Source organism: Fonsecaea multimorphosa (assembly GCF_000836435.1).
Source record: "Fonsecaea multimorphosa CBS 102226 unplaced genomic scaffold supercont1.45, whole genome shotgun sequence".
NCBI lineage: Eukaryota > Fungi > Ascomycota > Eurotiomycetes > Chaetothyriales > Herpotrichiellaceae > Fonsecaea > Fonsecaea multimorphosa.
Genome location: NW_015971679.1, coordinates 154,951 through 173,654, shown reverse-complemented (window position 1 = coordinate 173,654; position 18,704 = coordinate 154,951). Strand labels below are relative to the sequence as shown.

The window sequence follows — 18,704 nt, the reverse complement described above, 5'->3', positions numbered from 1 at the left end:
TCCTCCTCCTCCTCCGTCCCTCGTCTTGAATTTTTCCACTGTATTGGCCCGAGCTGAATGATTATTGTACAGTTCAGAACCGCGACCACACTCTATCTATTCCGCAGCATGCAGTTCCGCGAGCCCGAGCACTAGACCAGCCGTAGGGAGCTTATCTAATGTCCCCGTTCTTAGAAGCTAGTTCGGGCTCAGGGGCCCCCTTTGGGCCTTGACTATGAGCCTATAAACTATGCTCAGCGGCGAATCTTATAAGTCAGTTGGGATCATGTATGACAACGCTTCCGGTCAAGGCGTTACGACTACTATGAGGACGAATGCTGATAAGGAGGGTGGGCCGGTGCGCCCATAGGCAGAACGATATTCACACCGCAGCCTAATGTAATCAAGTCCAGCCTAACGGAATCCAAGCCCAGAGCCTTTGACCTTACTCACCTTGGTGGAGACTGACGATACTAGCCATTACAAGCCCATGCAATTCTGCCCAAACCACACGCATTCCTGCCCAACCTAACCATACCTATGCATTCTCGCGTGCTCGTGGCCAATTTCTGCCTGATGGATGGCTACCGAGTATATGATTTCTGAATCTCTTACCAGCTTACAATCTTTCTCGCGGTCTTGCTCTCTTTAGCTGCACAAGCGCACTCTCACCAGCTGAAGGGAAAGACAAAAGGAACGACGCGGAAAGAAGAGAATACCAAACACAAGTTTGGCCCTATAACTTACCTGTGCGCAGGATGGATTTGACAGTGACACGTCTCTTAGGGAAAGTTTCAAGACGAGCATGCAGAATGATCTTCCTACCTCAACCAGTGGTAATGATAACACCGAGTGGGACTCTACTACGAAGGACAATCCTGAAGACTCCGAGGACGATGATTCCAGCCCCCCCCCCTTTCGTGAAAGTCGAAGTGGCAGCACCTCTAAAGCCCGCAGCAAACGTAGAGCTCCCAGCACTGGTGGAAGTCAACAGAGCTCGAGGGCCGAAGCAGATCGCCGAAGAACGGAGGGCCATGAGGACGATCGATATAAAAAAGGCGAAGTCCTGCTGCTTACGTTTTCCTTCACCGATCTGGACGAAATCAAATCAAACAACACCAAGTCGAATGACTGGACGTTCAAAAGTCTCAAGGATGAAACCGCCGGGGTCAAGAAAGCATTTGAAGATTGGAAATACGCGGTTGACTCTTTTGATATCCCAATGGAAGATTCAACGAAAAAACTCAAAGACAAGTTGGGGCGTTTCTTAGAGAAGAGAACTGACAGGACCAAAGAGACTTTACTGGTAGTATATTACCACGGACATGGGGGAGAAATCGGGAAAGGCAGCTTCGGCTTCACCAGGTAAGGATTAAGCTCCGAAATTCTGTACAAACGCATCTCTCATCTAACCGACTTCTTGAAGCCATAATTATCCACGTAATATCGGTACTCTATGGGAAACAATGCTCGATATCTTCGAAACCCAAACCGATTTTGAAAAGGTGTCCGGGTACCTAAGGTCCAAAGAGTATGTCGACCATCTCGAAGAACGTTATTTCATGACTTCGTAAGACCGTTTACTGAAGTAATGGTAAGGAGTTATTTTCAAAAAGAAGCCAAAGTACACTGGAAAGACCTTAGCAGTCTGATCATGGATGCCCAATTCGACACGCTCGTCATCCTCGACTGTTGCGACGCCGGACTCGCTGCCCTGTCCAGCCGGAAGGACAGGAAGGCTCAAGAGAAGAAATATAAAGAGCCTGCGGACAAGGAAAAGATGAATTACTGCAAGGAACTCGTCGGCGCGTGCAGTTGGGCGAACACGACGGAAAACCACATGAGCCCGGCATTGTGTCTTGCCTTGGAACATTATAAAAGGCCAGGCAACTCCATCAGTATGGCTACCCTCGTCCGATACATGAATGACAAGCTTGGGGACGAGTACATCAAGGGCAATCCCGTCCCGCAGGCGGTCCATTATGTACTGGGGCCAACCAAGCGGAGGAAAATCTTTCTGCAGCACTTTTGATCTGAACAGAGTAAGAGAAGAGTCGACTTGCCTCGTCAGAAGAAGAATTGAGAGGGGCTTTTATTGTGCACAGAGCAGAGGGTCTACGGGCGTGCTGGCTGTCACATGTCGATGACAAGAGAAATCAAAGTAAGAGTCTAGCTGCGAGAGGGTAGAGAAGGGAATATCCGTAAACCGAAAGCGAATTTTCCTTCTTTCTAGATTCTAAGTCCATCTCTTTTGAACCGCGACTCTCGCTGTGAGGGCATGCCAAGACTTCAACCACATATATACATAACCCGCGGCACGCGCTACTCGCAACGCTCTGTGATCCCTCTCTGATTCCCCACCCTGTAACAACCGCACACAGGACGAACAGTTTGTCACAGATATCGCGCAACGGTACTGATAACGTTGTGTAAAGTAGTAAAAAGGTGTGGAATTTGTTTAACGCAACGTTTCTTTCAGCCCGGTCTGCTGCTCAAATCCATTCGATCAAATCTCTGATTGTTGAAAATACATTACCTAAACTTCGGAAGACACTCATATATAGTCAGCGGACTGGGAACTAGACTGAAGGTCCTGTTTCAAATATTCTATCCATGCGCCTAATTGTTAGGTGCTCAGATTAATCTTTTCCAACTTTGACGCTCCAAGACTAGTAGTACCTTCACAGTTTCATTCTAAAAGAGAAGCGAACAGTTGAACACCCCCCATCGATTCTCGCAATATCCGGGATAAATTAACGTTCTTCCAGTGCTCGGAGTTGATTTCATTAAGACTACCAAGTTTTGCTATTAGGCTACCTAATGTATTCCAGTGGCTCAAACTTGGCTATCACGCCGGGATTGGCGCCATTCTCGAGCAGCAGCTTTGCCAACGACGTCCGCCCGCGGTGTCTCGCCCACACCAGCGGCGTCCAACCCTCGACATCTCTCGAATCCACCTCGGCGCCCTTCTCGAGGAGCATCTTGGCAATTGCCTCGCGCCCATACTCGGCTGCCAATGATAGCGCAGTCCGTCCGCTCTCATCCTTGGGCTCTGTGTGAGCACCCCTGCTGAGGAGAAGCTTAACCACCGCCTCGCGTCCCTGCCATGCGGCCCATAGCAATGGCGTCCGACCTGTTCTGTCCCTGGTCTCTATCGCTGCACCCTTTGCGAGAAGCAGCATTATCCCTGCCTCGCGGCCATCCTGTGCAGCCCGTGACAATGGAGTCCGTCCGTTTTCGTCCCTGGACTCGATCCCACCGCCTTTCTCGAGGAGGAGGTCCACCAACGCCTCGTGGCCATTCTCCGCAGCCCAAAGCAGCGGAGTCTGTCCCGTCTTATCCTTGGTATCTATCTCGGCGCCTCTGTCGAGTAGTAGCTTCACCACCGCCTCGTGCCGATTCCGAACAGCCCAAAACAACGGCGTCCGATCGAATCTTGAATCCCTCGACTCCAGCGCGGCGCCCTTGTCGAGGAGCAGCTCCACCAACCCGGCAAGTCCGAAATATGACGCCATGGGAAGGGAACTGCTGGACTTTGGAAACCAGTATCTTGATCCATACTTAGCAAACCATGCGGTATATTCCTTGGAACCTTCTTTGCAAAGCTTTCGTGCCAACACGGTTATTTTCTCCCCGCTACATATACCAGCCTCGCGAAAGTGACTAGGCCAGTTATAGCAGGCATATTCAAGCAAGACTCCTCCACTAGCCTCAATAAAGTTTGAACAGAGATACCAAATGCATCTTTCCGCGAGCAGTCTATTTGACTCCTCAAGTTGCATCGAATGCTTCCAAGGGTGAGAGTTGTTAGTAGTGGCGAGGAATTGTCCCGCACTAGAAACTCTTTGGCCGTTTGATGGAGTAGATAGACCTTCTTATCTATGACGACGACAAAAAGGCCACAGATGTCACGGAGAGTGATTTCAAATCGCTCGTCCGGCTCCAGTTCCTGTTCAATATCGTCGTATGATTTGTGACTTCCATCGAGGGCCATCATCATCGCCATCTCTCCCACCGTGAGCGGTCTCGTTGCTCCAATAATCATATGAAGGAGTTTTCTGGCTTTTTCGGGGTTCCGACTCCCTTCTAGGATCTTGGTGTAGGCGTCATCGACGCTCTGCGGTAATTGTTGTACTGCTCTCCTGACGCCGCCTTTCGTGAAGCCTTCCATATTTTCAATGGCATCGAGGGTTAGATGAACCCAGAGATAGCTACGTTGGCGAAAGGGGTCAGCCGTGAGTTACTCGTGTAGAAAGACTCGCTCGTATTGCTTGAGAGACCACTTGTTGCCGATATCTTCGACTCTGCTTCTGATGACGAGGTCTATCTCCAAAGAAATCTTCTGGATTTCGTCATCGTTCTCGCCTCGGAGATGAATGGACGGTAGTAAGTTCTCTAGCTCCCGGAATTCGCGTCCGATGTGACCGTATGGTCTACTGGTTAATAGAAACTTCAAGTTGGACAGGTAGTTGGTAGAGTAAAGTTCTGTCAAAGCCTGGATGAGCCGAGATCGGTCGCGGTCCTGACACTCGTCCAATGCATCCAGAATGCACACAATCTCTCCAGCATTTGGATCTGCGGCGACACTCAGAAGAGTATTCCACAGATCGGAAAACGACGAGACGTGAGTGTCCTTCTTTGTTTGAAACTCTGCAAGAATTGATTCCTGTAAAAGATCGGGTTTTTCCAAGAAAAGCTGGCGTAGGATCGCACAGAGGGCATTCGCTGCGGTTTTTTGGTCTTCAGAATCATCCTTGAAGAAGAAGTAACACGTCGTGCTTTGACTAGTGCTTAGAACGACCTCATCAACCAGGTACCTGGCCAGGACAGACTTCCCGCACCCTGGATCGGCAGACACCCAGAGCAGACCGGAGCCTTTGTTCTTCCATTCATGGAATCGAGGATGAGAAGTGAACCATTCGCACGTTCCTAGCACGCGCTTGGTATTTCTGTTTTTTCACTCTCGGTAGGGGCAGGTGTCGAGGATCTGAAGACACTTGTTCACTTTCTGATCTAGAGTCGACGTGATACGAAACCTAACGTCATTCTCTTGCGCATCACGAATTTCGTCAAACCTCCTCTTCATCTCCTCGGCGTCAAGTAGTTGGGTGTAGCTTCGCAGAGCGTCCTCGGACTTTTCGATGCTCATCAGAAGCCCTTCCCACGTATCTAGCTTCGCCATGTCTCTCAGGACCTGAGCGGCCCAAACACGCTTTAGGTAGCAAAGAGCCCGTGCCTGAAATTCGAGAACCAGAGAATATAACGTCGTTAGACTTTCTTCAAATTTCTCCTGGAATGCGTCAAAATGTGCTGGCCTGGCAGACCAAGGCTCCGTCGGTAGATAGACATCTTCCATGATGGGGAGGCGGCAGATTAACGCAGAAGTAGATTTCAAGCCCTTGAGAAGGGCGGCATTGTGCTCTGCGGCCTGGATGATAAGCTGCGGGTGCGTAAGTAAGGACTCCCGCACCAAATTTCATCTTTGGGGTTCGATACGCCCAGTTCGAATTAACGCCAGTCTGGCAGGATTTAACTTACGGTGAGAACCATGGCCGTTCCGGTACAAGCGTGCACTGCTTGAGGAGAGATGTGCTTGGCTACCCGTTGAATTTGATCCTTTGCATGTAAAAGGTTTTTGCAAGCTTGAGTTATTATAGTCCTGACTTGCATTTCATGACCACCTAATTGGACTTTCCACCTTTTGTCAACCAGCTCTTTGGCCTTGATCTCGAGAAGTTTGTATAGCTGTTGCTGACGCTCGACAGTCCCGCTGGGTTCGAGTTTTGCCCCGAGCTCCGATTCGAGGATCTCAAGGTATTGCTGCCATACTTTGTTTGTTTTGTCATTCTTGGTTAATTTCTTCTCCGCTCTAACCCATATGTTGTGAGGCTCGCCAGGAGCAGTGGCATCATGTTCGACCACAAGAGCAATTGGGTCGTGTTCGGCCTTGGGAGAAGCATCCGGGTCACTGGGGAGGTCTGTAGGGAGTCGTCTTTTGGGCCTTTGTCGTCCCCGCTCAGGAACTTCCGAAACCGCGACGAGTCCCACCGCGAGCTCTTTGAAGGTGGGCAAGCATCTGCGTTTTCAGGCGGAGGGTTCTTGGCCCAGAGTCTCCCCAGCTTTGTCGTTGACGACATTCTTGGAGCCAAGAGAAGCCGCAACTTCTCGGCTTGGTACCTCTTGGAACCCTGGGAGGGGTTTATCCCGAGATCTAAGTAGGCCGACTTCCTTTATGGGTTCAGCACAATGCTGCCAACGCATTTCTCCGCTTTCAGCTTCATCGCGGCGCCCGTGGCGTTCAGCTCTGCACCTGAACCGCAATCCCTCGCATGTACGAGGTATTCGCTTATTAGTCGCACATACTCTAGCATCATTACAATACGAGGTACTTAGGGGTCAATTAGATGGCGACCCGTTCACCCGATGCGAGCCCGAACTAGCTCGTACGGACCGGCATCAGGGCGGCGCTCCAGTAACCTGCCGTGGCTCCCTCGACGCTCTCCAATGCTCGGCCGGGCTCCTGCCATGCTCCGTCACGTGCCCTATTAAAGCGGCCGCGCTCCCTTTCCTCAACGAAAATGGTAAAGGATGAAGGTCAGTTCGGGGTGTATATAATATATATATATATATTGGTATGCGTTCATTGCGCGCTTGGTAAAATCGCGGATTTTTTGGATTTTCGTTCTCTGTTGTATTTTCGAGCGAGGGTCATCTCCGCACTCATCAGAGCATGCTGAGATTTGCTGCTGCAATGCTCATGCTAGACTAGATCCAGTGTAGTTGGTCTACTAGCGTACAGGAAAAACAATCGCAATGTGTCCGCAAAGCTGACCACTTTCGGGAACGTGTGTACGCAAAAGATAAAACGTGACTCATGTGGGTGTACGGAGCATATGTGATCCCAGACGGTCATGTAGATTTCCCAAGAAAGTTGGTTGCATCGCGAGTCGATTGATGGGTCCTTCTCTCAGGCAACGGCTTTGGGCGGAAAAGCGGCCCCAGAGAGCATTCCTGGCAACAATAACCGAGAATGCGGGCACGGAACTTGGCCCTTCGGAACATGTGAAACACCAGAAACAGGGAACCCGGGGTCCAAGTTATGGGCCCCTAGATAGGCTCACAAGTTGTGCTCACTCTACGAGGTACTCAGGCTCAGACCTCAGGGCTCGCTAAGCAGTGCTCAGGATTGCGCAATCACAGCTCAGAGTGGGTCAGTCAAAGCTCAGGTCAAGTGGCCGGATGGCACCCGTTCTGAAGAACGCCCTGGCCACCTTACTCAAGACATAGGCGACCTGGTTTAACTTCGGGCCCAGCCTCAGCGTGATCTGCTCAAACTCCTCGTCCTTCTCATCAACCGCAGTCAGTCCCGTTTCTGGCACCCGGCTGGCATTAGATACCCCAAGCTTTGTAGATTTCTCTCTTCGAGGATATGGAAACTTTACACGAGAATTTACAAGAGAACTTTTTTTGGGACCCAATATTCGAAATAGGGATTAAAGTTGGCGGGGACGATGCCTTGGTGGAGATTGATAGCGTTTCTCATGACACCTTCATCCGGGTGACGCCCTCCTCCTGATGACGATCCGCACGTTGTGCAAGTGGCCGTTGGCGAATTTTACGGGCAGGAATGAACAGAGGGTGCCGACGATCATGGGATCTAACAGTTTATCCTTCATTGTGTAATTCAATCAGTATTGAAATGTGATAAGGAAATCATGTGTTTCGCGCCAGGAGAACTGGTCGCGACTCACCCGGATTGCCGAACCCGGCACAAGGCAGCCGGCGGCTCCGGACACCGGCCGGTGGCGTGAACAAGTGCGTCTCCTCAATCGCCCAAGGATGATACTCCACTCTGCCATCGATGCGTTTGTACCTCGCTCGCTCGTACCCAACTAGATGTGCTGAGCTGCAGACAAAGTCAAGGCGCGGAACGCCCAGTGAAGGTCTAATTCAATGTTTCATTCCAAAGCTCTCCACGCCTCAGAACCCTTGAGCGTCCTGACCTCATTCTATCGTCTCCGCCTTTCGGGTTGTACCTACCCTGTTTCGCTGGGTGTTCATTCTCGCCGGGGCTGTCCGTAATTGGCAGTTTCAACATGACCGAACTTCGATCATGGTACTTTTGCGTTCGGTCGGGAGAGTGCCCCAATCTGCACCTTTGACAATAGACCGGCGCGATCTTGATTCACTAGTAAGTGTTACTGCCGGACAGCCTGAGACATCCAGCTCACAACCATTGGCTTCGTTATCACTACCCAAGAGCGAAGAGAGGGATTTACTCTGTACTGGCCGACCTTCAGCTCCTCTTCTGGGACATACCTGTGAGGTGCTGACGCCTTCTTCCAAGCGGTCTCGTACCCCTGTCGCAGCGAGCCTCTGCACCAACGCTAGAGTTATGGATGGTCGCCCACTGGCGTGCCATGACTCTGCCTTGTTGGCAATGACCTGCCGCCTGTCCGCTAGTTTAGAGCAGGGCACTCCAAATATTCTCCATTTTCGACGAGGGCTCCATGCTCCCCTTCTTTTCCTTAGACAACTTCACATGTACACTTTGAACCTGCTTCTGTGCCTCATTACCAAAGAGACGAGACATTCTATCCAGACTGAAAAGATTAGCTTATAATGACGGCAGGTATGTTAATGATACAGTGTTCAGACCCCTGTCATCTCGTCGCGGCTGATCGTCGCTAGACAACACAGAGACTCAATCTCAAGACAACCACATATATTCCGTACCAACAGACGCGAGGGACCGCCGACCTGATCATGCAGGTGGCCAGCAACCTGTTAATGGTGGCCAACGACCCTGGAGCTTAGAAAGCATACCAGACATAGAGTCCTTGCGAATCACGGAGCTTTCCAAGGACGCCTTCCCGACAACTTACCAGAAGCCCATAGATTCAGACGTTCCAGACTCGACGCCTTCGACTCTACTGCTAGCCCGAGATTCACCATGTTCTTTCGATGCAGTATTCAATTCTTTGTCAGCCGATGATGGCCTCTCTGACTTCTCGAACAACGTACGCACTGATCAATGCTATGAACGAGCCCTGGTCGCAGGTGTGCGTTTGGCGCAAGATACTATGGCCTTATGTGATACTATCAAGGAACATAACACAGATGATAGCAAAACGGTCGACGCGCTGCGGAAGGACCTTAAGCAACTGTGCACCTTCAAGCCTACGCGTGAAAAGATTGTCGGTCTACTTGGCCGGTCTGGAGAAGGTGAGATACTTTCAAAGATGCCAACTTTCGCATTCTTACACGTATCAGGAAAGAGCAGTTTGATCAATTCACTCTTAGGATTCACCGACCTAGCACCGGCAGTAAGTGAATCTGGTCAACCGTCCGTGTGCAATGCACGTCTCATGCATACTGTAAGGGAGACATAGGTACAGCATGTACCTCTGTCGTGACTGAGTTTCGACAAAAAGACGGTCGCCATGCTTCTCAAATCACTCTTGAGGTTGAGTATTACACAGAAGCGGAAATTGAAGAGCTTCTAGCAGACCTGGTAGGGAATTTCAGGAAGGTAGAATTATTACCCAAAGCACCGAGCACAGAAGATGAAGAAGCCCTCCCCCGAAATAGACAGCACTCCGAAAATCAGTCGAAAGAGGCCTGGTCCGCTCTCCAAGCTGCATTCGGACACCATGAATTATTCGGGAGATCTTTCCTTCTTGATCAAACTGAAGGGGCATTTGACCGAATTGTATCACAATTGAACCAGTGGACCCAGCTCCTTCAGTGGCCAGAGGAAGCAAAAGATGGAAGGTATTCAATCTCGGTAGACGACGAAGACGAGTGTGCAGAGAACATAAGTCTCTTCATGCAGGATAAGTTCTGGCCTTTTACCAAGATTATGCGGTAAATACGATCCTCCCTATGCTTGTCTTGATCATCCCAGTCCCTATTTCAGAAGTTTGCGCTGTTACAATTCAAGGATTTCGAGGTACTGATCTTGGCGTGTACTGTAGCATCTTCATAGACTCGGATATACTCAGGTCTGGTATTGTGCTTACAGATCTACCTGGTTAGTATTACACTGAATGAACGCTGTGATGCTGACACTGTTCTTACAGGCCGAAGCGACACCAATACCGCGAGGATCAAGGCCGGTCAGATGTACCTCACAACATGTGATTGCGTTTTCATCCTCTCGAACATCTCGCGCGCGGTGACTGACGACTCACTCAAATCATCGGTATATGAATTGTTGGCCCAAGAAATGCCTCTTGAATGGGAGATGAATCGCGGCGAAAGGCTTCAAGTCATTGTCATATGCACCAAGACTGACGTGAGCACTCAAGAACGGGTTCTCCCTCTCTTCACTAATAGACTTAAGGAGATCAATATTCCGGCAAATAAGCGGGCGTTCATTCCGGACAATAGCCCAGAGTTCAGGTCTTGCATCCAAGAGCTAGAGAAGGAGAAAAAGCAAACCGACGATGAGAAAAAGAAGAAGTCTTTGCAGACACAGTACGTTGGCTTGCCCGGTACAAAGAAAGGTAGTATTGAAGTTTCGTCTAGGATAAAGAGTCTGCTCATAAAGGCGCGAAACAACAACGTGAGGTCGAAGCTCCGACGAAGCTACCAGTTGGAGAACCCAAACAGCCAACTAAACGTATTCTGCGTGTCCAGCAAGATGTATAACAAGTCGGTCAATAAGGACGGGGCAGACAGGATGCTTGAATTGAGTGGCATACCCTTGCTGCGCCTGTTCTGTCGCTCGCTGAATCGTTTAGACCGGCGAGAGGAAATTTCGAACTTCATTCGGTCAGATCTACGCGGGTTACTGAACACAGTAGACCTCCTCTCAAGCACGATCATAAGCCAGATGGATGGCGAGACTGCAGCAGAGGTGTGGAAAGATGCGCAAGAAAAGGTGGAAGTTGCTCTCAAATTCGACAGTCATCGTTCATTAATCGGAGCTGCAGATCGACTACATTATCATTAGTGCGGAAGATGAAACAAAAGAGCAATGCCTGAAAACTTTGGCGGATTATTTTGGTTTGTCGTTCATAGGCTCTCCATTGAACTGAGATGATGACCATTGGCAGAGCGTCGTACTACCATCTGGAAGCAAGCGGCTCTACAGCAATTTCAAAAGTGGCTGTCATGGCATTGGAGTAAGTCTCTCTGTCAATTTGGAAACGAAACTGACGTAAGAAAAATTGAGCAGCGCAATTCGATGCTTTCTGCCTACACTATGGGGACTATGAGACTAAGAAGATTAAACGAACCAACTGGAATCGCGACATAATATGGAGGATGGCGCAAGAACTAGCTTACCCTTTGACTGAAATTGAGGAGGACGCATCGGGAGCATTTGATAAGTTATTGAGTCATGTTCAACAGGAGGAAGACGATCTGAAGGAGACGTACAAAGGTTAGTATCCATAAGCGCCGGCGAGGCAGGGACTAATCACTATTTTTAGAAGGGGGACTGCCACCAGCGCTGTTGTTTGGGGTGGAATTGCACGTCCAGAGCTTAGCGTTTGAAGTTCGGAAAGCACAGAAGAATCTCAAGCGTGAGCTGGTGTAAGCATTGGCCTATACTCCATCAACCAAGATCATCCTGCTAAGATCAGGCCAGCATACTCTGTCGATCGTTTTTGGAAGCGAATCGCGCAAGCTATGTGGTACAAAAAATGATGCCTGCATATCTCTCTGCGAGCTCGGAATTCGGTACAGTCTTCCCAGACAGTCTCTCCCATTGACATGAGGGGATATTCTGACGCAAATTCCATTTGATGACCATCTAGGCTCTGGAATGATGAGAAGACAACAGAACATGATGCGCTCCCAGATAACGGACGAGTTGTTCCCGGCCATGCAGACAGCTATGGAGGACAGCCTGTCTGGACTATTCGAGTCTACGTTCGGCGATCTGCGAAACAAGCTACAACATATCTTGCATTTGGTCAGGAACTCTGTTGCTATCGGACTTGCGAGTTCTAGTGCGTTGCAGCAAGTGAGAACCGACACCGACTCGTTTCGTTCTGGGGTGCAACAGCTCCGCGCAGAATATGAACATATTGCAGACCAAATCGGCGCTGCTCAATAGATAGTTTCACCGTCCGGTTCTACTTCAGCTTCTGCATGGCTATGATGTCGAAAGGATAGTCTTAGGCCTTGCATAAAGGATATGATATATTTGATGTTCAATAAGGAAGAGCTAGCAAAATCCAGCCCCTTTGGCTGGTCAAGTCTTTCACGTTGGAATTAGTGCATCGCCAGGAAAGGCACTCGTTTCTTACTTTACTCAAGTGACCGCTATGTGGAGAATGTGGTCCTGCGCTGGCATCATACTGATACACGCGTCTCGAGAGCTCTCAATCTAATGGTGGTGCAAACATGGATGTGGATGCTACCGCCGTCCGCTTCTTATGTTCCAGCCTCATTGAGACCGTTGGCTCCAAGTGATCCTACCATTTTCCAAAGGAAAGGATAAGAGGTCGAAATTCCGCATACCCGTTAATGACTGTGTCCTTGACCTTGGGCGAGCCATACCACCCGAGCTCACTTTACTGGCTCTGAGGAACACCTCATGCCTAGGAGACGGTTTCGGTAGTGGGGGGGTTTCTCTGAAATTCTTCCGTTGAAACGTATTGCCGATGGAGGCAAAGGGGGATACTGTATGCGGTATTGGTGTCATCACCTTGATCTTTGTGCCAGACTCCTCTCTGTCTTCGCAGTAGTAACGCCCGGATGCATTGATCTCAATGAAGCCTTCGATCGGCAAGTTGGTGGGGGATGCCAAATGTGTATGCAAGACAGTGAAGGCATCATGTCCACCACACCTTGTAGTATTGTGGGTGTATGTGTAAGCTTCGAGGCACTTTTCACTGAATACTGCATACACAGCAATTTCGGATGTATCTTTGAGAACTCTAGCCCAATCGTTGAATCGGCATAGAAGGGCGAGATAGCGCTCTTGGTGGCTGTTGAAGAACCCCACATTGAACTCGTCGCCGGCAGTACCGGTTTGCGACAGGATTTCCAAGACAGACCTAATCAACTTTGCTATATCTCTCCTCTTCTTCTGATTATCACACCAGACTTTGTTCATATCATCCGGGTTCTGACTGTGTAGTGCTCGAAGGAACTGAGAGCCCCACCCACTCCGGCTCCAATGAGGACTGATCCGTTCCAGCAGATTCTGAACCGGAGCCATTAAGAAGACATTTCTCAGTTGAGTCCGTCGTGCATTTCCAGTGCAGTGGCTGACTTCGACTGCCAGGGGCTGATGGAGAATGTTCACCTGAGCAAAATCCGGGTCGGATTTCCATTTTGCTAGGTGGTGTTCTTTCAGGGTAATGCCAGGAACCAGCTTTGAGGTAGCTTGGACAGAACCTCCGACAATTTTTGAAAAGCTGAGACCTCCGCTCAAAGTTTCAAGCGTCCATTTAGCGGCTCTAGGACCCAACGGGGACATTGCATGCCCATAGGCATCTTCAAAAGCATTCAGCGTATATTGACAATTCGAGTTCTCCCGGAATGTCGCACCTATCAAGAGGAGGGCGTCGCTTGCAAGCGAGCCCCAGGTTTCTCCTTGAAGTAGACTCGTCTCACGCCGTCTCTGGAAGTCGGATGAACTAGCCCAATGGCATCGGACGGAGCCTTCGTACTGCGATTTCCTGACCGGGTCGTCTGGGTAGATGACTCCTCTCGCCAGCTGGTAGTACTGGATACTATTCGGGACACCGTGATCCGAGCGGGCGGCCCACACAGGTCCCCATATGTCTGCAAAATCCTCAATAGTTGTCAAAATCATTAACCGCTCTGTGTTTTGGTTTTGCTGGTGAAAAGATGCTTGCCCGTCCATGCAGCTTGAGAACGTCCAAACCTGGTTTTCGCCAAGATATTTGTCCAAACAAGCCAAGCGACTTCTCCTGCAGCAGAAGGTGAACGATTGCGCGTGGCTAGAGGATACCGTGATCGCGGGCAAGTCATTCTCCAAGTGATCCAGATCGAACCGTCGGCCGTGGGAGCCCACGTAACAGACCAGGCCGAGATCCAGAAATATAGAAGCCAATCTGCATATTTCTAGGATCGAGTCGCCGGACCTCGTAGCGCCAGGATTGTGGCTATGTCCCAGCACCTCCAGGAATTGGTATAATGGTGGCTCAATATGTACAAGCAACTGTGCATACATCCCATCTGGCGAAAGGCCATGGTCTGAAATTTGCACTAGCACTTCTTGAACGCCCTTTTGTATCTCAGCAAGAAGTGTTTCTGGAACTCGAACGATCTTTGTAATGTCTCTCTCGGGTTGTAGGAGTAGAACATTGAACGTAGAGCCGCAGAAGCCGGCTCGGCGAAGGTGTCTGAAACCGGCCAGGACGCGAGATATGATAAGGTAAGTCTTGCGTAACGATACAAAGGCACGCGAAATCTCCCGAAAGTTGTCAGATTCAGAGAATGAATCAACATACTCGAGCTCAAGTAGTGGCTTCATGAAGTCGGCCACCTCCTGGTACGCCAATGAGCTTGAGCTTTGCACAGGCATACCGTGGTCACTAAGGTCGTAATACCCACAACAATGAAAGAATTCGGAGTTCTCGACAATGTCCTTCTCCAGGAATTGGAGCCAGGCATGGTGGGATGCAGGTTCGAGTATGTGCATATCGGCATCAAAATTTCCCTTTCTTGCCGTATCTTGCCATTTCTTAATTTGTTGTTCGACCTCCGCGAGAGAGAGAGGAAGTGAAGGGCTCGGCACAGTCTGACTGGAGGTCGCTTCAGGGACCGCATGTAGAGTTGCGCCTTCGCCAATATTTAGAGATGCAAGGACATCCGTGTCAGTCAATTGCTTTCCACCATATGTCAGAAAATACGATCCGCTCTCCGCGCCCGAAGCATCCTCATATTTTGCATAGACTGCCGAACCAAGATCCAACTCATCGACTTCGAGGGTATGGACATCGCCATGGGCTAGTGGTCAATTAGCCTTTTCCCTCTGTATGGATTCACAGTCAGTTCTGCACTGACATTTGGCCACGATTATCCACATCCTTCGTGGATTAGACTCCGGAAAGGACGAGAAGGGAATAGAATCTAAGATGTTCCGTTCGAAAGAAGGCGCGCTGTTCTGCAAGTACAAACCAGCTACCTCCTGAGCGAAAGTTGATGGAATAGAGAGGCGGACACCTCTCTCAGGCAGAGTCAAAGGGTTGCATTGGCGATGCGGAGTTTCCCCAACAGGAATCGCGCAGTGCAAACTCCGACCCACAACCCATCAAAGGCTGTCCGTAGCCTTCACCATTATTAAGACCCAGGTCCGGGCTGCCCCCACTTCCCCCGACCTCCAAACGCATCTACAGGGATCCATGTTCGTTGGTCACTCCCTGCAAATGCAATTTCAATGGGATATTCGACAGCGCTGCTACCTTTTTTGGCCTGATATGACTCTTTTATGAATAGGTCACCATACCAGGGCTCTGTGAGTCCTAACACCCCCTATTCCATAGATCCCGCTTTCTTGACGGACGCGTCTGTGCGATCGGCGAGGACTGTGAAACTGAAGCATTAAGGATTGGAGAGGAAAGGAAAACCATACTCATCTTGAGCAAAAGAAACTGCAAGAGTTGATGAAGATCTATTTCGGCACCCTCTGGGTCCCAAAATGAGCCCCAGTAGGATCCTGGTCCTCGCTCTGTCAAATTTAGGGAGCATCGTAAGGGCAGGGAATCCACCAGATTTCCGGCGCCCATCTGAAACAGGTGCCTCGCCGAGCACTTAAAAATGGCCGAGGCCCAAAGGGGCTTCTTGAGCCCTAACTGGCTTCTGTGAATGGCGTCAGACAGCGCTCCCCTGTGAGCTCGCGCAGTGCTCGAGCGACCTCCCCCATGTTCGGTCGTGGCTCCCGCGACGCTCTCCCATGCTCGGCCGGGCGCCCCCGATGCTCCGTCACGTGCTTGGTTAAAGCGGTCGCGCTCCCTTTCCTGAACGAAAGTGGTAATGGACGAAGCACAGTTCGGGGATGATATAATGTATATATATATACCGAATTTCGGAGGAGTCAACACGATCCGAACCGATCCGATTGTGCACGTTCAGTTCTAGATTACAGAGAGCCTTGCGATGTATGCCTAGGATACAATATATCAGGAGAGGGCAGATGGAAACCAGACAAAAGCCTATACTGGAAAGTGGACAGAGGGAGCCGCTGCTGGAATCCGTTGTAGATACAAGGATAATTTAATTTTATACCCGAACCCATGCCTCCTCGTGTCCTCTGTTGAAAAAGAAAAAAGGGCTGCAGTGACCTGTGCCAAAAGTGCCCGAGCACAAAATGTACTACCTACATAGGTACCTAGTAAGTATACCATTTCTGCTGACTGGACCCTGGCCTGGTCTATACGCACGCCCACCAACAGTGCCCTGTGGCCCAGACCCCTTGCTCAAGCATAATTAGTCGGCTTTCATCAAGCGGTCAAGGTTGGAATGTAGTTATGATCCGGACATCGACCGCTCGCAGTTTCACCACGGATTTCATTCAGAGCGTTTAATCCATCGGATGGGGGCTTCGCGTGCTGTACCATACCAGGCTGAGCCGTTGTCTCGAGATCCCAGTGATGAGACAGGTCCACGGGTGGGTTACCCTCAGACACGACCAGGCGAATTCTAGGCATCCACCACAGGTGCTTGGATTTTGTTTTCGGATCGTAGAGCGGTCGAAAGAGGTACGAACAGGGTCAGCACAGACACGGTTGACGGTGAGCGCTTTTGAAATGCATTACTTTCAACGGGAGCATCGAACCCTCTAGTTCAGGCGCACATAATTTCCTGCGTATTCGGTGGTTAGCTACTCAAGACCAAGCCTGGTTGGGAGTACACCAGAAACAAGCGAAACGCAAAGCTCAAAAACTTCAGAAACTCGAAGGCTCAACGTACCAGGAAATTGTCCTTCTCGCCCATTAACTCGTCCTGTCCACCACTCGTTCTCATTCGCCGTTCTCGACACAATTTCGATGACTTCCCCCGTCATAAAACTGAGATCTCCTTCTGCTTGTGCTTCGTAGTCATACAAAGCCGTACATGTCTCTGCGTTGGGCACACCACTCAGACGACTCGGCTTGGGCTTGGGTGGAGGAGGTTTGCCTTTTGCTGCAATGGCGGCACCTAGCGAGGGACTACCTATTGCAGGACTGCTAGGCATACTTGCTGAGCCGGTGGGAGAATAAGGTGGAGGTGGGTTGGAGACACCGTCTTCGAGATGACTCGTTCTTCGACTTGCGTAAGAGCTCTTGCTTGCTTCTGCTTCCTTGGCCTTGGAATGGCCCAAGCCGTATCTCGAAACGCCGCGGGGTTTGACGCCGCCTGTGCTCTTGAAATGGACGATCGAGAGCGCTTCTGCGCGCTCCTGGACATCCCCTCGTTTCATCTCGAATGCCTCCTCGATGTCCAGATTCAGGTTGAAGTAGCCAATATTAATGGCTTGCATTTTTTCGTGGAGGGTGTAGAATACGTTGAGTTGCATGTAATAGAAGGACTGGAAAAGAGGACGGATAAATTCGGCCTCCAGAGCAAAAAGCTTGGGGAGTTCATCTTTGAGCAGGTTGTTGAAATACTCGTAGTCCTGCGTGGCTTGTTCGACATCGTTCTCCGCCTTGAAGAGGGCCTTTTCGTCCTTGAGCGTCTTTTCTTTCTTGTCCTGCAGCTTTTTCAGAGTAGCTCGGTGACGGTCATAGTCGAGCTGTTTGTGATCGCGCTTGACGTTGATCTTGCGGATGACCTTGATGACTTCGAGTAACTGGTCAGCGGGGGCTATTACGCGCTGCTCGATCATTTCCAACTCCGGCTGCAGAGTGGCCTGCAGTTCGCGCACGATAGACTCGTACTCTTCGCAGGCTCGGATTCCCTCTGGGTTTCCTTCAGGGATGATCGAGTTGGGGTCGGAGACACGTCCGGATATTGGCTTGTAGATCTCCTGGATGGCTTTCGAGAATTCGATCTGGTGGTTCAGCATGCCTGGAGAGAACAGATGTTAGAGACAGACTTCACTGGATGCAAGGGCCTCTGAGGTATACCATTGATGGCCTCAAAATACTTCTTCGACTCGTCGTGCAGCTTCTTGGTCTCCTTCTCCAGCTCCTGAAAGCGTCTCTCTGCATCGATATAGACGGCATCTTTTGTATTATCGCCAATATTGAAGCGCTGCTTGAATTGTTGTGGGGCTCGAGTTATACTCTTCCCCACGCCTTTAAGACTCATTTTGCGTTGCTATTGCAAGAACCAACACCCAGTGCTCTCGGTTTTCCTTTGGCGGTGGATGTCTCGGAATGGGTTATCCACAAGCGCAGAAAGGCGACGAGGGGAACCTCTGTGAGAGTGTCGCAGAACAATAGGGTGGAATGTATCCGGGTGCCTAATGGTGGTAGCAGAGGTGGATGGGAGTATGCGCAGACGGAGGATGAGGGGCGGTTTGGAAGTGGGCAGCCAGCGATGGTTGGAGGCGGCACAATTCGCTTGGACCCAGCGCCTGGGCGACAAGAAGCAATGACGCAGCCAAACGAGAAGGAGGCTGTTGGGTGGCTGTGGCTGTGCTCGAGAGCAGCTGAGCTGAGCTGATCTGGCTGTTTGTGCCTTCACACTTCCCACCTGATGCTCGTCGTTTGAGACCTGAGAGAAGGGATGAAAAGCGACAGCGATGAGGAGATGTGCGAAGGAGCAGGATTGTCACTCAATTGCACTGGACAATGTCTAGCTGCATTGAGATC

General features: G+C 50.3%; 5 protein-coding genes across 5 annotated transcripts; 2 read left to right on the top strand and 3 right to left on the bottom strand.

Annotated features, from left to right (window-relative positions):
- Window positions 1-784: 784 nt before the first annotated feature.
- Window positions 785-2,011, top strand: Z520_11979 (uncharacterized protein; the record flags this gene model as incomplete). The annotated part of the gene is made up of 3 exons (XM_016782466.1): window positions 785-1,344; window positions 1,406-1,510; window positions 1,579-2,011. 3 exons carry the CDS (start codon window positions 785-787, stop codon window positions 2,009-2,011), a joined length of 1,098 nt encoding a protein of 365 aa, XP_016626494.1.
- Window positions 2,012-2,792: 781 nt separating this feature from the next.
- On the bottom strand, window positions 2,793-6,116 carry Z520_11978 (uncharacterized protein; the record flags this gene model as incomplete). Its single annotated transcript, XM_016782465.1, has 6 exons — window positions 2,793-3,767; window positions 3,815-4,190; window positions 4,260-4,908; window positions 5,011-5,419; window positions 5,518-5,947; window positions 6,004-6,116. 6 exons carry the CDS (start codon window positions 6,114-6,116, stop codon window positions 2,793-2,795), a joined length of 2,952 nt encoding a protein of 983 aa, XP_016626493.1.
- Window positions 6,117-9,062: 2,946 nt separating this feature from the next.
- Window positions 9,063-12,046, top strand: Z520_11977 (uncharacterized protein; the record flags this gene model as incomplete). Its single annotated transcript, XM_016782464.1, has 13 exons — window positions 9,063-9,204; window positions 9,253-9,305; window positions 9,362-9,846; window positions 9,957-10,012; window positions 10,062-10,276; window positions 10,325-10,458; window positions 10,510-10,864; window positions 10,917-10,989; window positions 11,040-11,108; window positions 11,162-11,368; window positions 11,418-11,520; window positions 11,576-11,667; window positions 11,745-12,046. The coding sequence occupies 13 exons, from the start codon at window positions 9,063-9,065 to the stop codon at window positions 12,044-12,046; spliced, it is 2,286 nt and encodes a 761-aa protein (XP_016626492.1).
- Window positions 12,047-12,379: 333 nt separating this feature from the next.
- Window positions 12,380-14,995, bottom strand: Z520_11976 (uncharacterized protein; the record flags this gene model as incomplete). The annotated part of the gene is made up of 2 exons (XM_016782463.1): window positions 12,380-14,916; window positions 14,974-14,995. The coding sequence occupies 2 exons, from the start codon at window positions 14,993-14,995 to the stop codon at window positions 12,380-12,382; spliced, it is 2,559 nt and encodes an 852-aa protein (XP_016626491.1).
- Window positions 14,996-16,789: 1,794 nt separating this feature from the next.
- On the bottom strand, window positions 16,790-18,198 carry Z520_11975 (uncharacterized protein; the record flags this gene model as incomplete). Its single annotated transcript, XM_016782462.1, has 2 exons — window positions 16,790-17,955; window positions 18,015-18,198. 2 exons carry the CDS (start codon window positions 18,196-18,198, stop codon window positions 16,790-16,792), a joined length of 1,350 nt encoding a protein of 449 aa, XP_016626490.1.
- Between the last annotated feature and the right edge of the window lie 506 nt (window positions 18,199-18,704).